This window comes from Octodon degus, unplaced genomic scaffold, assembly GCF_000260255.1.
Source record: "Octodon degus isolate 3935 unplaced genomic scaffold, OctDeg1.0 scaffold00242, whole genome shotgun sequence".
In the NCBI taxonomy this organism is placed as follows: domain Eukaryota; kingdom Metazoa; phylum Chordata; class Mammalia; order Rodentia; family Octodontidae; genus Octodon; species Octodon degus.
In genome coordinates, this window is record NW_004524818.1 from 2,232,123 (window position 1) to 2,253,394 (window position 21,272).

Sequence of the window (21,272 nt, forward strand, 5' to 3'; positions counted from 1 at the left end):
TGCTAAAAAGAATGAAAACCTCCATGAATAGATACCACAGATAATGTAGAAGGTAGAACATTATGGACAAATACAACAATAAATCCTTTGCCCATGGGATTTTTTTGCATAGACGTGGGGCGTTCCAAAACAACAAATTATTGTAAATGTTTAACTGTAGGAGTTCAGGCAGACAGCCAAATTCTGGTTTCAAAGCTCTTGGGAGTTTTAACTGCAAGACATTTTATTTTTAAGCAAATAATTTTTGGATACCACCTATACCCTACTGTGCCTAGAGCCACCTGGAATCCGATAAATGAACCGGACAGATGCAGGCCTCCAAGAATTGGTCTGGGAAGTATTTCCTGAAGTGTGGCAAAGAATGGGCTACCAGGAGTCTAAGGGCAATACTTACACCATTTACCTAAACCCAGTTTATTCCTACAGACACAAAGCAAAGAAAGAGTTATTTTCCTTAGCCAGCCCCTACAAAAACAAGTCTGGGGGAAGGGATCAGAAGGAACGTTTAGATTTTTTTTTGTTGTTCAGGAAAGCCCTGTACTTGAAAGGCAAGCAAGATAGCAAAATTCTATTGCCACCCTTCCCCCTAAGCTTGTTAACCAAATTACCGATCTTTGTTAAATTGGTTTGAACATTAGCTCTTCCTCAGGACTTCCCCCCTCTCCGTGGAAACACTAAAAATGGGTACAAGGCCCCAAGATAATCCATCCTGTAGGCTGCAGCCTCAAATTATTTGTGAAGCAGCGCTAACATCTCTGACACTGATCCTGAGGGGCTACAGAAGTGACTTTTCTTAGTCCATTTCCTCCCCTTGCTCCTTAGATTATCCTGTGAGTCCTCCCTCTTTTCTTCTTTACAGTCCCGACAGCACAGCCCCAGAGCCTCAAATTTTGACTCCCCGACCCCCATTCCCGAACATCTCACATCCACGCCCACCCCCCAATCAAAGTCCCGTCCGGGTCACCACCAAAGCCCGGAGAAGTGGAACGCACACAATGCCTCCCTTATAGGGCTTGAGCTAGGAACTGGGCATGCTCAGTAGCCAAAGCAGGTTTTTTTTTTTTTCTTTTGGTCGCAAGTGCGGCATCTCTCCCAGTCCCACACGTCTTTCTTCTTTCCTTTATCCTTATCCCCTGTCCCCACTGTCAGGTCCTTTATCACTCTGCTTAACCAATTTTGCTCCAAGAGCTCCTATAGTTCTAAAATGCGGAGAATTAACCCTTCTTTTCCTAGCCCCTTCAAATAGTCTCACTTTGGGCTAAAGCCTTACACTTTTGCCTTAAACCCCCAGCCCATTTCGGGCAGACAAGTAGGGGGAGTGCGAATACTACTGCCGGATCCCAAGAAACTGGTTCCAAGAAGACTCCATCCAGGATGACCCGCTACCTAGAAGTATTGCGGGAGCGCTCTGTGCTTCGGGCGGACAATTAGCCAAAGGTACCGTACCCATGATACAAAATCCAAGTGCAAGTGTAGCATTTGAATGTCATTGTTGACTCACCCCCCTCGGTCCTGGAATTACTCAATTCCGCGTAGACTCAACGACCCTGTATCTCTTAAGTTCCCCTCCCTCCAGGTTCTCCAGTGTTTCTTTGGCTTTTCCAGGGTTCTCGGTTGCTGTCTCAGCGAACGCCCCGGGTGTGTGTGTGTGTGTGTGTGTGTGTGTTCCTTCGTTTTTAGGGGGCTGGGGGAGGAGAAAGTACTCGAGTGTGCATCTGTGGTGGGGGGATGGAGGCCAGTAAACCAGCAAGGGGGAAGTGGGGTCTCTGCCTGAGGATAAGGGTCGCTCCTCCCAGGGGGTGGTTTAGGCAAAAGTGGGGGCGGACTCCAGGAGGAAAGCGTCTTGTTTTTCTGGGTGTGTGGGTAGAAGCGGAATTAAGTGGGGGTGTCTGGATGGGGGACTAAGGGCTCAGGAATGTGGGGGGATTGGAGCGCTTGGGTGTCGGAAGGGAAGACTGCCTGTGTACCAGGGGGCGGGGGCGGGGGCGGGGATTCGGCGCGTATATGTAAAGGTGCAGCCCTTGTGCGAGGGTCCGGGTGCGCGCGCGGTGTCTGGCCGGGTGCGCGCGCGCGCCGCTGCCCTCCAGCTCGCCTGCTAGGGTTGTTCGGTGGGTTTGACGGGCGAGCAGCCGACGTTGAAAAGCTCCATCCTGGACTACGTAGAGATCATCGCGAAAACTGCAACGCGGGTTGTGGCGGGGCAGGCCCTGCACAAGACCCCGGGCTTCAGAGGTGGGTGAATTTCCAGCGGGGGCCGCGCGAGCTGCACCGACAGGCGCGCTACCTCTTCCCGGCTGGGTTCGGCATCGTGGGTGCGCGCGCGCGAAGGGAAGCAGGTAGCTTATTATTTTTAGTTTGAGTCGTGTTGCTTAGGGGCCGACTGAGTGGACAAAGTGGACGTGTTGGCTAACAACCCCCTCACACACACACACAAACACACACACACACACACACACGCACGCACTCTCACACCTCCCACTTGCCAGCCCACAGCGCGTTCGCGTGTCCCTGAAGACCAAAAGAATCTGGGTGTCCTCGGCATCCCTGCCCCCTGGGCGGCGGAGGCGACTGAGAAAGTGTCCTGTACTCCCAGCCTGGGCTGTTGGGGCCGCTGATTTGGGCTGCGCTTTGTTTTCTGCGCTCTACTCACAGTCACTCTGCGTGGACGTGGATGTAGGGTTCCAGCGGGCTTGCCAGAGATTGCTGGCACTCGGCGAGATGGGCAATACAAGAGGAAGCGCCGGTGGGTAACTGCCAGCCCTGCAAAGCCGGGACTTTGCAAGCCCTGCTAGCAACCCGACTTTGCAAGGTGCCTACATTTTGAGCTGATTTCTAGCTTGGGAAGCAAGAGTAGCTGGCCAGGGGAGGAGATGTGGGCAAGGGAAGCCCTGGGCGCTGCTTCTGGCCATGGAGCCAGGGGTCACTCTGCCTGTGGCACACGGCTCAGTGACATCCCCAGTGGCAATCCCCTCGCGGCCTGAGCTAGCTCGCTCTCTCCCCCCGAAGGGCGGCGAGAGCTGAAAAGGCCGACGGAAACTCCAGCGGCTCCCCATTGTGGGACGCGAGCGCGAGGAGAAATGTGTGAGCAGCGGGGCTGAAGGCCCCCGCGACATCTCGCACAGTACCCTGCCTCCACCGCTCTGCCCACTAGGCTGCAGCTCGGCCAGGGTACCCGGGAGGGGGCTGCGAGACGGCTTCCAGCATCCGGATGCGGCAAAACATTGCAGTACGCGCTAGCTCCTGCAGCCCCTCCAACCGCGTCTCCGCCGGCCCGAGGTAGCGCACAAGGGGCGGCAGTGGCCGGGTCTCTCGGCCGACCCTCTCCTCCCCCATCGTAGTCCTAGAGTGCTGTCCGAGGTTTCCCACGTCAGCACCTGCGGAGCCACCTCGACCCACGGACGCCCCTGTGCTGGTCTGTCCCCGCAGGCAGCTCCCTCTTCCGAAGCGCGGAGCTCCAGGCGCGGCACTGAGCTGGATGCCGGGATTTGTGGCAGTGCTAGGTTTGTGCAGTTCCGGCGGGCCGTGGGAGCTGAGCTTTTTGCTGACGCTGAGACGGAAAGACAGGGAGACATACTAAGCTGGGAAGCCTTAAAGAAGGGTCTTGCTACCCAACACGTACTTTGTATGTTTTTTTTTTTCTTTTGCCTTTATATCATGATTTTGAAGTGCATGTTTTAATGGAGACCTATATGAACGTGTGATTTCTTTCGTTTACATGAATTACCCCTTTTACTCTCCTTCTGGTTGCCTTCTCAGAGATATTTCTCTTCCATTCCGCACTTCTCCGTGCCTCTTGCCCTTTCCGAGCCTCCTTCCCTCTCTCCTTTGGCGGACCAACTCTCCCTCTTCTTTGCCTGCTGCTCCCCCAGCTGCTGTAGGCTTCCTCTGTTTTACAAGAGCTGCATTTGGGAACTTCCTAGCTAGGTCGTCCTTGCCTTCTCTTTCCCCTTGGCTACTTGAAGTAGAAATTACTAGGAGATCAACTCCTTCTGCATTTGAAGATCTGTTAATGTTCTAGTTCTTGATTTTGTACTGAATTCAGGTTATTGGAATTTTGTTTGTTTGCTTTTAGCTAGGTTGCTTTTTGATATTCTCATTTTAGAGTGAGCGTGGAGGTTGGTAGTTCGTAGCAAGAAATGACTCAACAGAACCAAAATAACTTGAAAATCACATGAACAAGGCAAAAGAAATGAAGGGAAATTTTGATTTTTACAATTAAAGTTGGTTTGATGATGTCATGTTTAAGAATTATGACTTCTTTTTGCAATGCAAATCGTTCTGTCCTGGTGAATAGGGGAAATGCATGTCTATATGGCAGCCAAATAGTGTGTCAGCAGTACTGACCATATTCTGAACTGAACTACTTAAGATGCAAATCTTACTGCTTGTGGCTAATGGATTGCCTACCTTGAGACATGTTCCATTTTGCCAGTAGCTGATTCCTCATGAGCAAAATAAACAAAGGAGTTTCTGTGACACTTCTTTCTTTGCATCTTTCTCTCATTGTGTGTTCCTGGATATTTTATTTATTTAATTAATATTTGCTGGTAACCATATTGAAATTGCAGTCAGCATCCCATTCACAATGGGAAAGATTCACATGCCTAAAATTTCATCAATAGAATGCACAGTGTTTGTATACCTATTATTCTTTTCCAAGAAGCAGAAACGCTATATTTGCATATGTGTATTTTTGAATATTTGCGGTACATAAGGACTGGGTGGCAGTAGACTAATTTACTAAGCATTAAAGTCCACCAAGAAGTGACTTTTATTTGTTTACATGGGCTGGTGATATTGGAAAGATGTTTGAGAACTGATGATTTGTGTATGAAAATGTGTTTCTACTGAATGTATCTGGCTTTGCAGAGAAAGCTACTCAAAGATCATGGTGTGTAAAGTCCTTTTCCTCAGCAGTGGCAGTCTGTCGTCCGAGTGAAGGAGATAAGGATTTGAGCCAAGAGTCTATTGCACCTAGGTTCGAAGTAGCTAATAAAAGAATGAGAGAGGACTGCAAAGGCAGGAGAGACAGTTCTATGGGTAAAAAGGCTGCCTGGAGATCAGGTAATCGATGCAGGAGTAAGCAATTCTTCTCCTGCCTTCAGGGACCCAAAGCCAGAAGGTTCCCTCAACCCCTATTTGGGAGTTGACTGGCAAAAGACTAGATACCTACTGTTATTTCATTGAAAATAAAATTGGGCTATCCTCTATTCATTTGTTTTTCTAACCCCCTCCTCGAGGGTCACCTGTGCTTTTGAAGGCAGCACAGGAGTGAACAGATTAACGACTAGGTGCTTACCAATGGGCTGAAGCTCTACCCAGGGCACCTTCCGCAATGATCTGTTAACTGTCTCCTGTGCAGCTACACAGTCTTGCCATTGCCATCCTCCACTGGAGCCTGGGCTCCTGTATGGTCTTTACTCAGCCTCTTTATCCAGCTGAAGCCTGAAGAATAGAAGTCCTCTAATTGTAATGCCTTTGTGGTGCAAATGACAGGGCATATTTGGTGGTCTCCTCGGTAGTCATTTGAGCTGCAAACGGGAAGCTTTAAGGCCTGAGTTCAAGGGCAGAGTTTGGTGATCCAAGTGAAAAATAATTCATGTTGTTAAGGTTCAAGCATGATTAATAATCTCTTTTCTTATTGTTTGTTACATATTTTGCATATGTAAATTTTGTATAATCTGTAGGTTTGAAAATAAAGTGAGTGGCATTTTTGTGGTTATTGTTTGATTGATTACAAATTTTTGGAGTTGTGGGTGCATTAAAAATGCAGTGCTGGTAATTATAGCCGTGTGTTCATTATGATGTGATTTAAACCCTAATAATTTTTCAAGTCATCACCATTGAAAAACTGTTTTCTTTTTATTTTTTAGATTATTTCTCTTTATTAAGAAGCATAAAGTTGTTTGCCGATTGCAAGAAGATGTTTCTTTGGCTCTTTCTGATTTTCTCAGCCCTGATTTCTTCGACAAATGCAGATTCTGACATCTCAGTGGAAATTTGCAATGTTTGCTCCTGCGTGTCAGTGGAGAATGTGCTCTATGTCAACTGTGAGAAAGTTTCAGTATACAGGCCAAATCAGCTGAAACCACCTTGGTCTAATTTTTATCACCTTAATTTCCAAAACAATTTTTTAAATATCCTCTATCCAAATACATTCTTGAATTTTTCACATGCAGTCTCCCTGCATCTGGGAAATAATAAACTGCAGAACATTGAGGGAGGGGCCTTTCTGGGGCTTAGTGCACTAAAGCAGTTGCACTTGAACAACAATGAATTAAAGATTCTCCGAGCTGACACTTTCCTTGGCATAGAGAACTTGGAGTATCTCCAGGCTGACTACAATTTAATCAAGTATATTGAACGAGGAGCCTTCAATAAGCTCCACAAACTGAAAGTTCTCATTCTTAATGACAATCTGATTTCATTCCTTCCCGATAATATTTTCCGATTCGCATCTTTGACCCATCTGGATATACGAGGGAACAGAATCCAGAAGCTCCCCTACATTGGAGTTCTGGAACACATTGGCCGTGTAGTCGAATTGCAACTGGAAGATAACCCTTGGAACTGTAGCTGTGATTTGTTGCCTTTAAAAGCGTGGCTGGAGAATATGCCATATAATATTTACATAGGTGAAGCTATCTGTGAAACTCCCAGTGACTTATATGGAAGGCTTTTAAAAGAAACCAACAAACAAGAATTATGCCCCATGGGCACAGGCAGTGATTTTGATGTCCGTATTTTGCCTCCTTCTCAGCTGGAAAATGGTTACACAACTCCCAATGGTCACACTACTCAAACATCCTTGCACAGATTAGTGACTAAACCACCAAAAACAACAAATCCTTCTAAGATCTCTGGAATCGTGGCTGGCAAAGCCCTCTCCAACCGCAATCTCAGTCAGATTGTATCTTATCAAACAAGGGTGCCTCCTCTCACACCCTGCCCAGCGCCTTGCTTTTGCAAAACACATCCTTCAGATTTGGGACTGAGTGTGAACTGCCAGGAGAAAAACATACAATCCATGTCTGAACTCATACCAAAACCTTTAAATGCAAAGAAATTGCACGTCAATGGCAACAGCATCAAAGATGTGGACATCTCAGACTTCGCTGAGTTTGAAGGACTGGATTTGCTCCACTTAGGCAGCAATCAGATTACAGTGATCAAGGGAGATGTTTTTCACAATCTTACTAATTTACGCAGGCTCTATCTCAATGGCAATCAGATCGAGAGACTCTATCCTGAAATCTTTTCAGGCCTTCATAACCTGCAGTATCTGTATTTGGAATACAATTTGATTAAGGAAATCTTAGCAGGTACTTTTGACTCCATGCCCAATTTGCAGTTATTGTACTTAAACAATAATCTCCTAAAAAGCCTACCTGTTTACATTTTTTCTGGAGCACCCCTAGCTAGACTAAACCTGAGGAACAACAAATTCATGTACCTTCCTGTCAGTGGGGTGCTTGATCAGCTGCAGTCTCTGACACAGATTGACTTGGAGGGCAACCCATGGGACTGCACTTGTGACTTAGTGGCATTAAAACTGTGGCTGGAGAAGTTAAACGACGGGATTGTTGTGAAAGAACTCAAATGTGAAACACCTGTTCAGTTTGCCAACATCGAACTGAAGTCCCTCAAAAATGAAATCTTGTGTCCCAAACTTTTAAACAAGCCATCTGCGCCATTCACAAGCCCTGCACCTGCCATTGCATTCACCACCCCTTTGGGACCCATTCGAAGTCCTCCTGGTGGCCCAGTGCCTCTATCTATTTTAATCTTAAGTATCTTAGTGGTCCTCATTTTAACAGTCTTTGTTGCTTTTTGCCTTCTTGTTTTTGTGCTGCGACGCAACAAGAAACCCACGGTGAAGCACGAAGGCCTGGGGAATCCTGAATGTGGCTCGATGCAGCTGCAGCTACGGAAGCATGACCACAAAACCAATAAAAAAGACGGCCTGAGCACAGAAGCTTTTATTCCACAAACCATAGAACAGATGAGCAAGAGTCACACCTGTGGCTTGAAAGAGTCAGACACTGCGTTCATGTTTTCAGATCCCCCTGGACAGAAAGTCATTCTGAGAAATGTTGCTGACAAGGACAAAGATTTATTGCATGTGGATACCAGGAAGAGACTGAGCACAATCGATGAACTGGATGAATTATTCCCTAGCAGAGATTCCAATGTGTTTATCCAAAATTTTCTTGAAAGCAAAAAGGAGTACAATAGCATAGGTGTCAGCGGCTTCGAGATCCGCTATCCAGAAAAACAGCAAGATAAAAAAAACAAGAAGTCACTGATCGGTGGCAATCATAGTAAAATTGTTGTGGAGCAAAGGAAGGGCGAATATTTTGAACTGAAGTCCAAACTTCAGAGTACTCCTGACTACCTACAAGTCCTTGAGGAGCAAACAGCTTTGAACAAGATATAGGTCATTCAATCTGGCTTCACACAGAGGACATTTATTTAATGATGAAAGTGCCTTTTGTTGACTTCTAACTTCCAAATACTATGTTATCAATAGGCATAGAGGCAGGTGTTTCCAAGGTGTATCATTAACTCTAGTTGCAAAGATGTGTCAAGTAGAAGAGAATTTCCTTAATAGATTTTACTACAGAAAACCTATACTGTGGAGTCCTGTGGGGATACTGCAAACTCTGTCGCCAAAGGGATGCTTATATACATAGTACACTGAATTTAACCTCAAGAGGCAGATCTGTTTTGTACACCAATACAAAACTACGTCTCTTTGTGCTTCATAAAGCAAACTCAAGAAAACTGGTACCAGTGTTGGTACTTCAGCTGGGTCCTTCATCTTGCACGTAGATTAAGCTGGTAGAACTGGAATAATCCTTTTGATTTGTGGCATTGTAACAACTCTCTGTAAAGATTATCTGAAAAGTGTAAAAAAACAAAAAAGCATGCAAAGAGAGAACATTCGACAGTATGTGTAAATCGGTAACCTCAATGGCCTGCATCTTGAAATCGCTGGATTTATAATGTTAAATTGTGCAAATATTGTTTAAAATATACCATGCATTATGTAACTATAAATTAAATCTGAACACTTTAAGCATTATCTGTCTATACATAAAAATCTAAAAGAGAAAACAATCAGTGTGAGTTATATAGCATTTGTGGTGATCTGAAGAAATATGTTTATCCGAATTAAACATGACTCAAATTCAACTGACATTAGAGTTTGTTCTCAGTTATGTGAAATACCCACAATCCTTAAAGGTTGTCCAAACTTAGCAAAGTGCTTACCGTGTGAGCGCACCCAAAGCTATTTTTGTAATATAATTCATATTTATGAAGTACTTTGTATACTAAATAAGAAGATATGTACTCCTTAATATGTATTTAATATGCTTGACTTGCTTTCCTGATCACAGTGAATTTATCAGTAAGTATAAATTTAGATAGAAAAATATACTGAACTGAAACTGAAGCTAATGTGTACAGAAATATTTTGGACTTTGTGATCAGGTATAAATTAAAAACAGAAAAAGCAAAAAACAAACAAAAAGAAAGAAAAATACCAAAAAAATAATTCTGTGCTATTCTTGTGAATTTAGCATATTATCTTCAGATTTGTTACCAATTGTGCATTTTAAAATAGGTTCCTTAGTTTTATAGTATTGTGTCTGGGGCAGTTGTTATTTGCTGTCAGTTGTCTTGCTTTCCAGGACTCTATGAGCTTAATTCAAATAGTTTTCACTACAAATATTAAAAAATAATGACTAAGGTAAATAGTATCTTATATGCATCAGTATCCTGTTCTTTCATCATTCTGACTACTATCAGATAATCTAGTAGAACTGTAAACATCATGGTAATCTTGGCTATCTATCAAAGCCACACTGTAAAACGCTTGCATTGGTATCAGATGAGCTCCCAGTCTGCAACTACAAATGATATGCCCCTATGTTTGCTTGTGCTATTAAGTTCTAAGTCAAAACTGGTCAAAGAAATGAATCATTTGATAACTGGTGATATTTAAAGATTTTTAGGAGCTCTCAATTATTAAATTGATGTCCAGAAATGCATTGCCTTCTTGGCCAGTCTGTGTGTGTGCATGTGTGTGTGTGCGTGTGTGTGCGTGTGTGTGTGTAATATCCATCTCTTATAGATCACTGTATTAATCAGTTAAATAACTGAGAAGGTAAGCATAGACATTCTTCATGAATTTCAAGTGGCAGATGTTTTTGTGAAGCTTCAAAAATGATGTGGTTAAAGCTGTAACAGCAATTAGTCTATCAAGCACTAATTTCAGGGCTGTGTGTTTGTTTCAAGATTAAAAATAAAACGTAGTATTATTGCAAGTGTGTGTGTGTGAGTTTGTGTGTGGATTTGAGTATGTATTCATACATATAGATAATTTGGAGATTTTTTAAATAGAAAAAAATCTCCATATGTATGTGTTGGTGCTCTTAAAACTTTAATGTGTAGTTTTAATTTTCATGACAATGTCTGTGAATACTTTATATGAATACAAAAATCTAAACAAATATTTGCTTTCTGATCTCAAAAGAAAAGACAAGATGTGTGCTCAACAGCTTGTGTTCATCTGCAATTTCATAAAGACTTTTAATATGCCATTACCATGCATGCAAGCATCCATGGATTAAAGGGCTCCTAATGCATACTGACAGGATAAAGATGCAAAGGCTTCAAAGGAAATGTTTTAGTTTATCCTGTCAATAAAGTATGGATTTAGGAATCTTAAGGAGACATTTATGGGAGGAAGCAGAAAGCTCCATCCATGATCTGGGAATGATAGGTCATTGGGATTATGCCTTTTATTCAGTGTGGTGATGCTTTGAAGATGTTTCAAGACTTCTATAGAATTGTCAATGGCAAGAGTACTTGCCACCATCTCAAAGCTTGCTGTAGTATATTGGCTATCTCATCTTCTTCTGCTGAAAGGTATAAATGTGCAAAATTTTTAGGAAAAAGTAATTTAACGTATGTGGTTATTTGGAGGTTCTAATTGTAAATTAAATAACAAATTCTCGGTTAAGGCTGATATACTTTCCTTAACTAAAGTCATTGTGCCTACATTATACAGTGTATACTATTTTGCACCAGTCTCTCATTAGTTCTACTTGTACATTTTATGATAGTGTAGAGTTAGGCATAAGTTCTGAGTTGAGTACAAGAACAGATAAAATGCTGTATCTACATTTTTTTGGCTTCAATTTTAACCTTGATATTAGTTTAACCCCTTGAGGTATGACTTGTACGTTGGTACAGCATTTTTAGTAGAGCTTTGATTCAAATCTTGAAAATCCAAGAAGTACTAATTTCTAACGTGGTCTGACACGTGATCGGCTTCTTGGCATTGTATTCATGTCTATGAACTGTGTTAGAGCGGTGGCAAAGGAAACTAGATATTATAAAATCAGTGAAGGGGTTGAGATAATATATTGTGTCTGTGTAATATAAATCAAGTTTTACATTATTTTTCTATGAGATCAATAAAGATGATTGAATTCTTTAAAGTAAATCTTTGTGTAATTTTATGAGAAAGCAGCTATTAAAGTACAGTGATTGAAGTCTATAAGGCAATTTATATTCTATATTTAGTTTTCCATTGTGAATAATAAAGTGAATAAATATATTAATTAGAAAGTCATTTAATACCATCTTTCTTTTGTTGCTTTTAAAAAAAAAACATTTAATTTTATAAGTCATAAATATGCATAATTTATACAGGGCATGGCCTCATGAGTAATATCAACAGGTATTTCAGATTTAGCAGAACACATCTAGAAACATATGGTGAAAAATTATATCATTTGCATGAGTTTTATATTGACATTGTCTGAAATGAGCACAGTGAAGTTTTTTTTGTTGTTGTTGCTGTTGTTGTTATTGTTGTCGCATCCAAAGAATTGGGGAGAAAAATATATTAAGAATGTATTTATAATCACTATTTTGAAATAAAGTAAAGAAAAAGCATTGTATTGTTTTTACCCTGATTTGACTTTTAGTATTTTAGGTTAGTTTGTAAAACAAAAATCAAGTAATGCTGTAAGAGCTAATGTAAATGACAAAAAGGAACTGTTTTAATGACTTTTGTTTGCTTTTAATTACATCCAGGTATTAGAATTTATTAAATGCCATTTTTATGAAAGTATTAATAAAATTATTTGCTACAATGGTATTTCTGAAACCACAGTTTGTTAAATATATCTATATTTCCATTATTTTTAGAAGAAATAAAACAGTAAAAAAACTGATCATATTGCTCAGATTTGACGGTAAGATACATAGCTTTAGAATACTGTTTATATCCAACCTAACTGCAAATCTCTTAAAAGATGCTTTCTGCACAAACATCTTTGCAATCTGTTTTTGTTCCCACTGTCAGCCCCTTTGGAGAAAAGTGAGACAATGCCAACAGTGACATGCTTTGATTTTGGCCCACTCTCATTAATTGGTTGGAATCTGATGTAACTTCACATAAGCAAATATTGCTAGTCAGTCTGAACTATCTACTCAGCTTTCAAGACAAACTTTGGGACTTCTGTATTTCATGGCCAACATGACTGATCTCAAGTTAGTTACCTATTTATGGGGTGAATTGTGATTTTTATTTACTTCTCTTCAAGAAGACCTAATTTATCAGTCTATCATTATGCACAGTTACTGTGTTCAAGGAAAATGAAACAAATGCATTGTGAATAATTTAAGAGCAGAGAATATACATGCATGGAGTTGGCCAATAATATTTATTAAGACACTTAAGACAAATAAAGATAGAAAGGATCATAGAAAGTACAAATTTAGATTTTTTTGCCCTCACATCTGCACACAGCTAAGCTGAAAGTGTAAACAGTATAGGTCACATATATAAGTACTTTTCAAGTAAAGGTCTGTGAATCACAGCACATACATCAGGAAATTGAGTTATGAAACTTGAGTACAAGAGTAGACCTCAGGCCCTCTTTCATGTAGGAAAATGGCACCAAATCAAGGATTCACTTCATTTCCAGTGCTCATTAAATTAGTTACTATGGTCAGATGGGATGAGTTAAAATATCCTGCTTGTCATGTATCTTACTGGGAATAATTGAAGGTATATAATAAGTTCATCTTGTAATTGTTAACGTTCAATTTAAGATTTGCTGAGGATCTGTCCTTTGTTAAATTGAAAACAGAAGGGTCAAGTAAATTTAATAGTACATTTTAACCCATAATGTGATTTTGATATTTTATTTATTTATTCATTTATTGTTTAGTTTCCATTAGTTGATATGATTGCATTTATGAGTATGAAATTGAAGGAAGGAAATTGATGATGATATTTAAAATGTTTTAAAATTAACTTCTTGTTTCTAGGTCTATAGAGGAAAAATAAAGAGGAGCTCTGAGACACTAGAATATTTTGGGCTTTTCTTTGTTAATTACAAGATCACCTCTTATAAAGCCCAGAAGAAAGAGAAAATTGCGCAGTTCTCCACTTATTTTACTTTTGTACACACCATCTAATAGAAATAGATTCATGAGATTCAATAATAAAGTAAAAATGACAAATTGCTTTTTTAATTCAAAAGCTTCATGAATGAGAACTTCAGAGAGATAAATGCAAATATGTAATGAATCATTACTTTTTAATTAGCTTTAGAAAGATATTACTGTTTTAAAATTCCTGTGTATTTCTCTTGGTTGGCAACTCACTAGACCTGGTTAACAATCTTAGAAAGCCGTGTTGTACAGTGGATATTGCTCATGGAAACATTTGAAAATCGTAGTGAATTCTGTTCTCCTGCCTAAGACTTGGCAATGTATATTTCCATCATTGTTTCATGTAAACTGAACCTTTGTGCTATAATTCTGGAGTTGGTATGCAGTAACTTTAATGCTGTTTTCACAAATAAAAGTCTTTCTTATAGGTCAAATTTGTAGCCATTCGGTGTGTTTATTAGTGGGAAATCAGTGAAGTTCAAACAAAAACAAAGGCATATACTCTGGTTTTTAGATGACACAATTATTCTATTAGTCTATGGCTATGCAACCCAGCTTAAATATATTCACATACACGTACAGAAAGCACAATACATACAGTGAATTATGCAAAGGAAAAGACCTAGCTGGTGCTACCAGTTTAAATGATTTTATATAACTACATAGTTATGCCAAAGAAAACTGGGTATTGGGACCCAAATGATAATTTTCATGTTTTTGTTTTCATTTTTAATCGAAACCTGACCATTGTGTCATATAGAGTAGAAGTTAGGCCCACTTATGGAAAGTTTAGGTAATGGATACTGTCTTTATATTTGAATTTCCTTTTCTTCCTTTACATTTATCATAATCTTTAATATTACTGAATGAACAGTGCCACATTCCCTTCAGGCAACCAGCCATTGTACGAAGCAATGCTCTTATCTGCCCCCACAAACATAATTCTGAGGATATTATGCAAGCATATAGATACAAAATGAGGAGAGCAAGAGTGAGGATTTGGTTAGAAATTATCGAGCATGGATTTTTTTTTTTTTTAAAGAGGCATAGTTCATTGAAAAGTAAGGCTAAAGAGCTGGTACCTATGTTACGATCAGGGAAGGAAAAGGTAAAGGAATATTTGGAGAATCAAGATTTACTTACCATGTAGAACTCAATGGTTAAGTAACCATCATTTAAAAAATGTTGAATTCCAGTTGTCTTTGTCTATCATTTACACTCTTTTGGTAGCCTTCAGGTCCTTCAAATGAATACAAAATTGGGGCCCTGCCAATACAACAGTAATTCAGTTTTGTACAGCATTCACTTGCCAGAAAATACATTTGCTTACATTTTAACCCCCATGGAATTTTTTTCCCTCTGGTTGACTGACATTATGGATTGACTGACTGTCAGGGCCTTCTCAGATGGTGTCAGCTGTTAAAATAATGAGTAGTGTTTTTGCTTAATGAGCAAAGAAAGAAAACATGCATATTCCACATACAGGATTTTGAGAGGGAACAAAATAAATCAGTACACACACGTGGTTTCCCAATCTTTTGGCAAAATGCTGCTTAGCTTTTCAGATTTTTTTTCCTTCTTTTTCTGTTTCTTTCAGAAACTTGAGTTCAATAAAAATTACCGAGTATCAATTTGAGAAGCCATTTCCTCCATGAACCTGCAGGAAACTGTGTATCTGCCATGGATCCCTTGCTCCATAGCAGGATATGTCATATTTGCCAAGTCTTCCCTGCTGGAAATTGTTCTCTTCTGCTGTTCCAAACAGCCAGCACCATCTATGCATGGCAGGGATTAGCTCAGGAAAATTTTTTTTCACTTGTTTTGTAGGTAGTGGCAATAAGCACAGAAAAGCTAAGATTCTAAGTGCAATTTTACCACAGTAGGAAGCATTTGCATTGCATATATTTTGCATATTGCATCTTTGGTTTTGTTCATCAGTTACCCTCCAGCCTACAGAAACAACCAGGTATGTTATGCATTACTCTGCTTCAGAAGTGGAAACGACTCTCTATCCTGGAAACTGTTATTTATAGAAAGAAACATCATGATTTCTCTGCCTATTTCCTTCTGTGACTTGTAGAAATATAAAAAGTTAGTGAGCTAAGCGACAGACTTAAAAGGAAGTCCTTCTGACATAAAAGTAATTATAAGAAGATAGAGTGAGATATCAAAAGTCAACTTTGGAAAGCTATTTCTTGTGTTCTAGATTTTCTCATACTGCAATTAGAGTTCAGTGCTCATGAGCTAGACCCGAAGAAATCAGTTTTCAATCGAATCCTTGCAGTAACTGCACAAGTATATTATTCCTGACATGCTGGTCAGGTTTGCCATGTATTATCCAAAATGTGGCTGTTATTTTCTCCTTGCATTATACTTCAGAAAATATTCATTTGCTCAGATTTGGCACAGCTGCTGAAGTGCTGCTATATCAATTCTCACCATGAAAATTCACAAAGCATTTTCTCTACATGCAAATCAGCAGTTACACAGAAATGGACATCAGAAAATGCTTAAGCCATTAGGGTTGGGAGAATGAGTGTGTCCCTAAGAAAAGAGGGCTTTAAAAAACCCCAAAATGTAGACAAGTTATTAAAATTGCAGTGGGGTCAAACAACTCCCTTTGAACCTGTTTGGTTTTCATGGGCTTCTATGTGTGCATTATAAAAGAAACAGCTGAGCTGAGAAGCAGCATTTCCACTTGCTATTTGGTCTTCTTGCTTGCCTAATCTGTGTTGCACTGCGGAATATATGATCACAAGCTTGCATAAGTAATTGTAAGTACGTATACAATTTCTGCTGGTCATCTCAGTAAAAACACATTAGTGGAAGCCAGTTTCTTTTGTGATCTTCTGACTTTAGAGGATTTGGACTGCACTGGGCAGGTTCTTGTGCTGCTGAGCTAATATCCCCAGCTACAAGGTTTTTATACCATTTTAATCATCAAATCGTGATAATGCCCATATCTATTGGAGAATAGTGATGTTCAGTGTTGATTGACTTACACAGGAAGATAGAGAATATTCACTTATTAAATTTCAGTTGGTCTTGGTAGGTTTGCTTTTCAAAGGGTCACTAGAAGTAGAGAGGAAAAAGGATAAACTACAGTCACATATATTACAACAACTTTGTTCTAGGATTTGATTCTTCTGACATGCAAGATGATTTTATTTCTGTTACACAGCCCCATTTGGAAGATGCAGAGAGAAAAACGAGGATCTGTGAGTGGGGACACAGGGAGAACTTGTCTTGTAGCATAAGGCCATCTTCTGTACATTTTTTAGAGCAGCTTATAACTGAAATGAACTAGATACGAAATACAGGCTTATTTATCCAGGAAACTGTCCAAGGTGAGAATCATTCTGACAAGAAAGATGGATGTTACTCAAGAAAATTTATTTGAATGTGAGTTTAGACAATATGATCTTATAGGAGAGGATGCTTTTAACTCTAAGGATACTCTGGTGCATACAGTCATTTAAATCAAACTTGCCAAATGTGTTTTGCCCTAAATATTCAAGTGATTGATCTGTCACAGTTTAATTAGTAAATGGTATATATTAGATGCTAGACTCTGCTAATATACCAGTCATGTATAAGGTATCATGTTTCATAAGGAACATAAATTCCCCTCCTGCTTTGTAATGTTTCATTTTAAGTGTCAGCAAATCTCTTATGTTTAATTTTTTTTTTCACAAAGGAAAAACAACTTCCTTTGGACATTGCACTGAAGATGGCACTCTAGTAACAACCTCATGCTGGAAAGGAGAAAATGTACTTAATTTATTTTTTCAATCTTAAATTTCAATCATAAATTTCAAGTTTGAGGTGAGCTCTTGATGCTGACAGGTGGAACATAGAGAGTAATTTCTTGTAGTACTACTTCCACTAATTGGAGGTGGGCCTATTTTTTTAAATTATATAACCTCAATGAGATAGAATTAAATTTTATTCCAAAGAACAGTAGTTATAACTCAGAATTATATAAGGCATAAAATTATAGCCTGAGAAATATTTATCTAAATTTCATACCACAGAGATAGAAAATTTAGAAGTCTTCAGACTTGAAGAGTTTTTGTTAATTTTTGCCATTGTATGTTTTCAAATAAACCAGGTGCCTACATATAATTTTCAGTTTTTAAATGTAATTCTGAGCTTTTAAAATTCAATATTGTAAACTAGACTCCCATTAAATATGGCTCCTATGTCTTTGCTTATTCCTTTAACTACAAAAACATACTTTCAGGTACCAGTAAATCACAAAATTTGAATGTTTATACCAAGATCAGAGGGGACTCCTACTGACTTAAATCTACTTTTAAGAAGTCCCATTTTAAGTGATCCTAGTGGCTTTCATTCATTCAAACTTATTCAGCAAGGGAAGTAGCAGTGAAGGAGCAGAGCCACGAAGAGGGTCTCCTGTTAACATGAGCTGTATATGAATATCTAATAAAATATCTAGTAAAAGGAGTTCTAATAGCTGTTGAAGTATAGGGCTATATCAGCCTTAGGAAGCAGCATGGACTAATGCAACAGTGTGGGAAGTAGCTCATTAGGTGTTGCTGATGTCATAGGCAAAGTTTATACCAAGGGCCAGAGAGCAAACATTAGAAGCTTTGCGGGCCATGCAGTCATTGTTACCACTAGACAACTCTGCCCATGTGACACAAAAGGAGCCACAGATAGCCTGTAAATGGATGAGTATGCCTGTGCTTCTCTTTCTTTCTTTCTTTCTTTCTTTCTTTCTTTCTTTCTTTCTTTCTTCTTTCTTTCTTTCTTTCTTTCTTTCTTTCTTCTTTCTTTTTTGTGTTTTAGGGAAGGGTCTACAGGGTGTTCAGGGTCTCACTACTAGGTCGGAATCAGAGTGATCTGCCTGTTTACAGCCTCCCAAGAGCTGGGATTACAGGTGAGCACCACCACGCCCAGTCTCAATTGTTGTCTCAGTGACCCCAGGGAAGGAGCCGGCAAAACAGGCCCAGGGATCGAACCCCCAGCCCCTGTGCCTGCTTGCAGGTGCTTTAATCTGCTGAGCTACTTGACAGGCACTATGTCTGTGTTTCTATTTAAGATTTTATTGGAAAAAAGGGAAGTGGGGGAACAAATTGTATAGCCCATGGATTTTGACCTCTGATCTAGCATCTAAAAAGCCTAGAAGCAGTCTGACTTGAATATAGATGCTATATCGAGGACTTGTGCATAAACTGGATATGAGGGTCAAAGGTGAGAGTAGAATCTGGTGAGATACCATCTATTGAGATGAGCAACTCTCCCACTGGGGCAAGTGTGGAGGGCAGACAGCAAGGAAGTCAGAGGTCTGTTTGGATCTGCTAAATCTGCAGTGCTGAGATTGTTCAGCTGTTGATTAAGTAAGTGGTTAACTTTGTCTGACTGGAGCTCTGGAAACAATGTAGGCCCGAAACATAGTTGAGAATCATCACTGACACATAAGTCATGAGAAGAGAGGAGTGACAGAATACATAAACAAAGTACTTAGAAAGGCAAAAGCAAAAAGTTCAATTCAAGGAAGATTTTGAGATTCCACGAGGCAGGCATGAAAAAATTAAAGCCATCAGGGTAATAACATCCAGACTAAGAGCTCAAGGGAGCACATGGAGTTCATACCAGAAGGCAATGGAAATGAGCTGTCAGGAAGCACACCAAACTCAGGCCCATTTTAAGATGCCTTGTATCTATAGTCCTGTCCCAGCATGGGGAAGAAGGGGAACACTGGATTCCAACTGTTTGCTGTGAGCTTTCATTTCAAGCAAGAAAAATCTACCCTGTCCTGCTATGACAACATCTCCTTAATGTAGTGGATTCTTTCAATTCCAGTTACATTCACCGAATGTCTACTAGCTACTTTTTCTCTGCGATGGGTGCTCAAGGAAGAAAAAGAGTTTAACCAAGTCCCAGTTCCCTTGAAGTTCACAACCTACTGGAGAAAGCAGGTATGAGAATGACTGAATAACTAAGACATCAAATTCTTGGACCAGCTAGATAGCTCAACAGACTGAATTGCCTACTTAAGCGGAGCACAACAGCTGGAGTTCAAACCCTGGCATGCTGTGCCCGCCTCACCCCCAGGGTGCTCTGAGACACTGATTGAGACTGGGCATGGAATCACTATGAGTCCGATCTGTGTAGTGAGATCCTGCAGACCTTGCACCAAATACATAATAAATAAATGAAATAAAACATCGCATTCTACCTGTGATACCAAAACAGGTATTTAGTAATGCAAAGAAAGAAAGGTTCCATGGTGGAGCCTGTGACAACATTGGAAAGCTGGCATTGATCTTGGTAGGAGGCGAGAGAAATCCAATTGATATGACAAGTGGCATGTAAGCAGAGAGGGATAGGTGATCCCAGTGAGCTCAGGAGGCTAGATAGGTCACCACCTCTGAGGACTGTGCCTCCTGAGCATCCTCGCCACCGTTTACTTGTCTTGTCAAGTGCACCTGGCTGAGTCACAGGAACCTCAGGTTCAGCAATACCATACTATCACCATCCTTCTCCCTGCATAGAATTCTGATCCAGTGTTTTCCACCCTCCTGGTCAGTCCCTCAGAGGCCTACTCCAAGCAGAATCCTGGACATGATAGTGGGTGGTCTCCCAGTTCTTCACTTCACCAAGCTCTGGGGATTTTCTCCAGTTCTTTCCCTTTCACTGCAAGGACCCTGTAAAAATCCCTGCTACACTTTTCCTGTTGCTTTCCCTGCCTTTGTGTCACAGGTCACCATTTTCTACATGAGATCTTTGACAATCATCTTAAACACCAAGTCACATTCAAGACCCTTCAGTGATTTCCCAGTGCCTTCATGATAAGATAAAAATTACTGAAAATCATTCTCATTTATAAGTGCTTATTACCTTGTGGTCCCAGAAACATTTAGGTTGTGTCAGTTCTTTTCCTTTTATGGTTTTTGGGGGGTTGGGGGTGAGAGAGTAGCCTCTCAGTAGTTATTGAACTTCAGATTTTGGGGTTTATTTATCACGTAAAACAAGATATTTAGATTTACACAGTGGAATAATTGCTACTAACTAGTTATGTAATCTATCCATCACATTCCACAGTAACTTTTTTAGCTTCTGCAGGAAAAGCACACAAAATTTACTCTCTTAGCAACTATGCAGTATACAATATTATTAACCATAGTCTGAAACTATTAGATCTCTAGAATTTTTCAACCTGTATGACTGCAATTTGTACTATTTGACCTACATCGCATTTCCTTCCCATTCCTGGTAACCAGGGTTCTTTCTGTTCTTAGGAGTTTAACTACTTCAGATTGAATACATAAATGATAGCATGCAGCATTTTTTCTTTCTTTGCCTGCCTTTCTTTCATTTCCTTAAGTATAATATACCACTTGCTCATTGACATTGTTGCAATTGGATGTATCTTCTTTTTGAAGGCCAAATACTATTCCATTTTATGTAGAATGTGTACAGTATTTGAATTGCTATATAGTAACTGCACATATTTATGAGTTACAATACAAGTAAACAATTACAAAATATGGAGTGATCAATCCAGGGAAACTAACATCTACATCTCCACAAACACTTACTTTATGCCAAGAACCTTTAAACTATTCCTACCTAGTGATGAATAAAACACACAATAGATGGTCATGGTGGTGCATACCTGTAGTCCCAGGACTTAGGAGGCTAAGGAAGGGGGGTTGCCATGAATTGGAAGCTGGCTGGACTATATAGTGAGTTCAGGGCTAGCCAGAACTGTATAGCAGTATAGTGTGAAAGAGTAAGCCCACTGCACCTAAGAACATCTGCAT

The 21,272-nt window shown here is 40.1% G+C and overlaps 1 protein-coding gene across 2 annotated transcripts; it reads left to right on the forward strand.

Moving 5' to 3' along the window:
* Positions 1-1,381: 1,381 nt before the first annotated feature.
* Positions 1,382-13,913, forward strand: Slitrk4 (SLIT and NTRK like family member 4). 2 transcript variants are annotated; one of them, XM_004645894.3, is made up of 2 exons: positions 1,382-1,437; positions 5,874-13,913. In XM_004645894.3, exon 2 carries the CDS (start codon positions 5,924-5,926, stop codon positions 8,435-8,437), a length of 2,514 nt encoding a protein of 837 aa, XP_004645951.1. In that variant the 5' UTR covers positions 1,382-1,437; positions 5,874-5,923; the 3' UTR covers positions 8,438-13,913. The 2 variants fall into 2 exon arrangements, with proteins under 2 accessions (XP_004645951.1, XP_023561914.1); XM_023706146.1 differs by lacking the exon at positions 1,382-1,437 and adding an exon at positions 2,140-2,232.
* Positions 13,914-21,272: the final 7,359 nt, after the last annotated feature.

Bases quoted from the DNA above. Each gene is read 5' to 3' on its own strand.
- Slitrk4 (XM_004645894.3), top strand. From the start codon at position 5,924: ATGTTTCTTTGGCTCTTTCTGATTTTCTCAGCCCTGATTTCTTCGACA.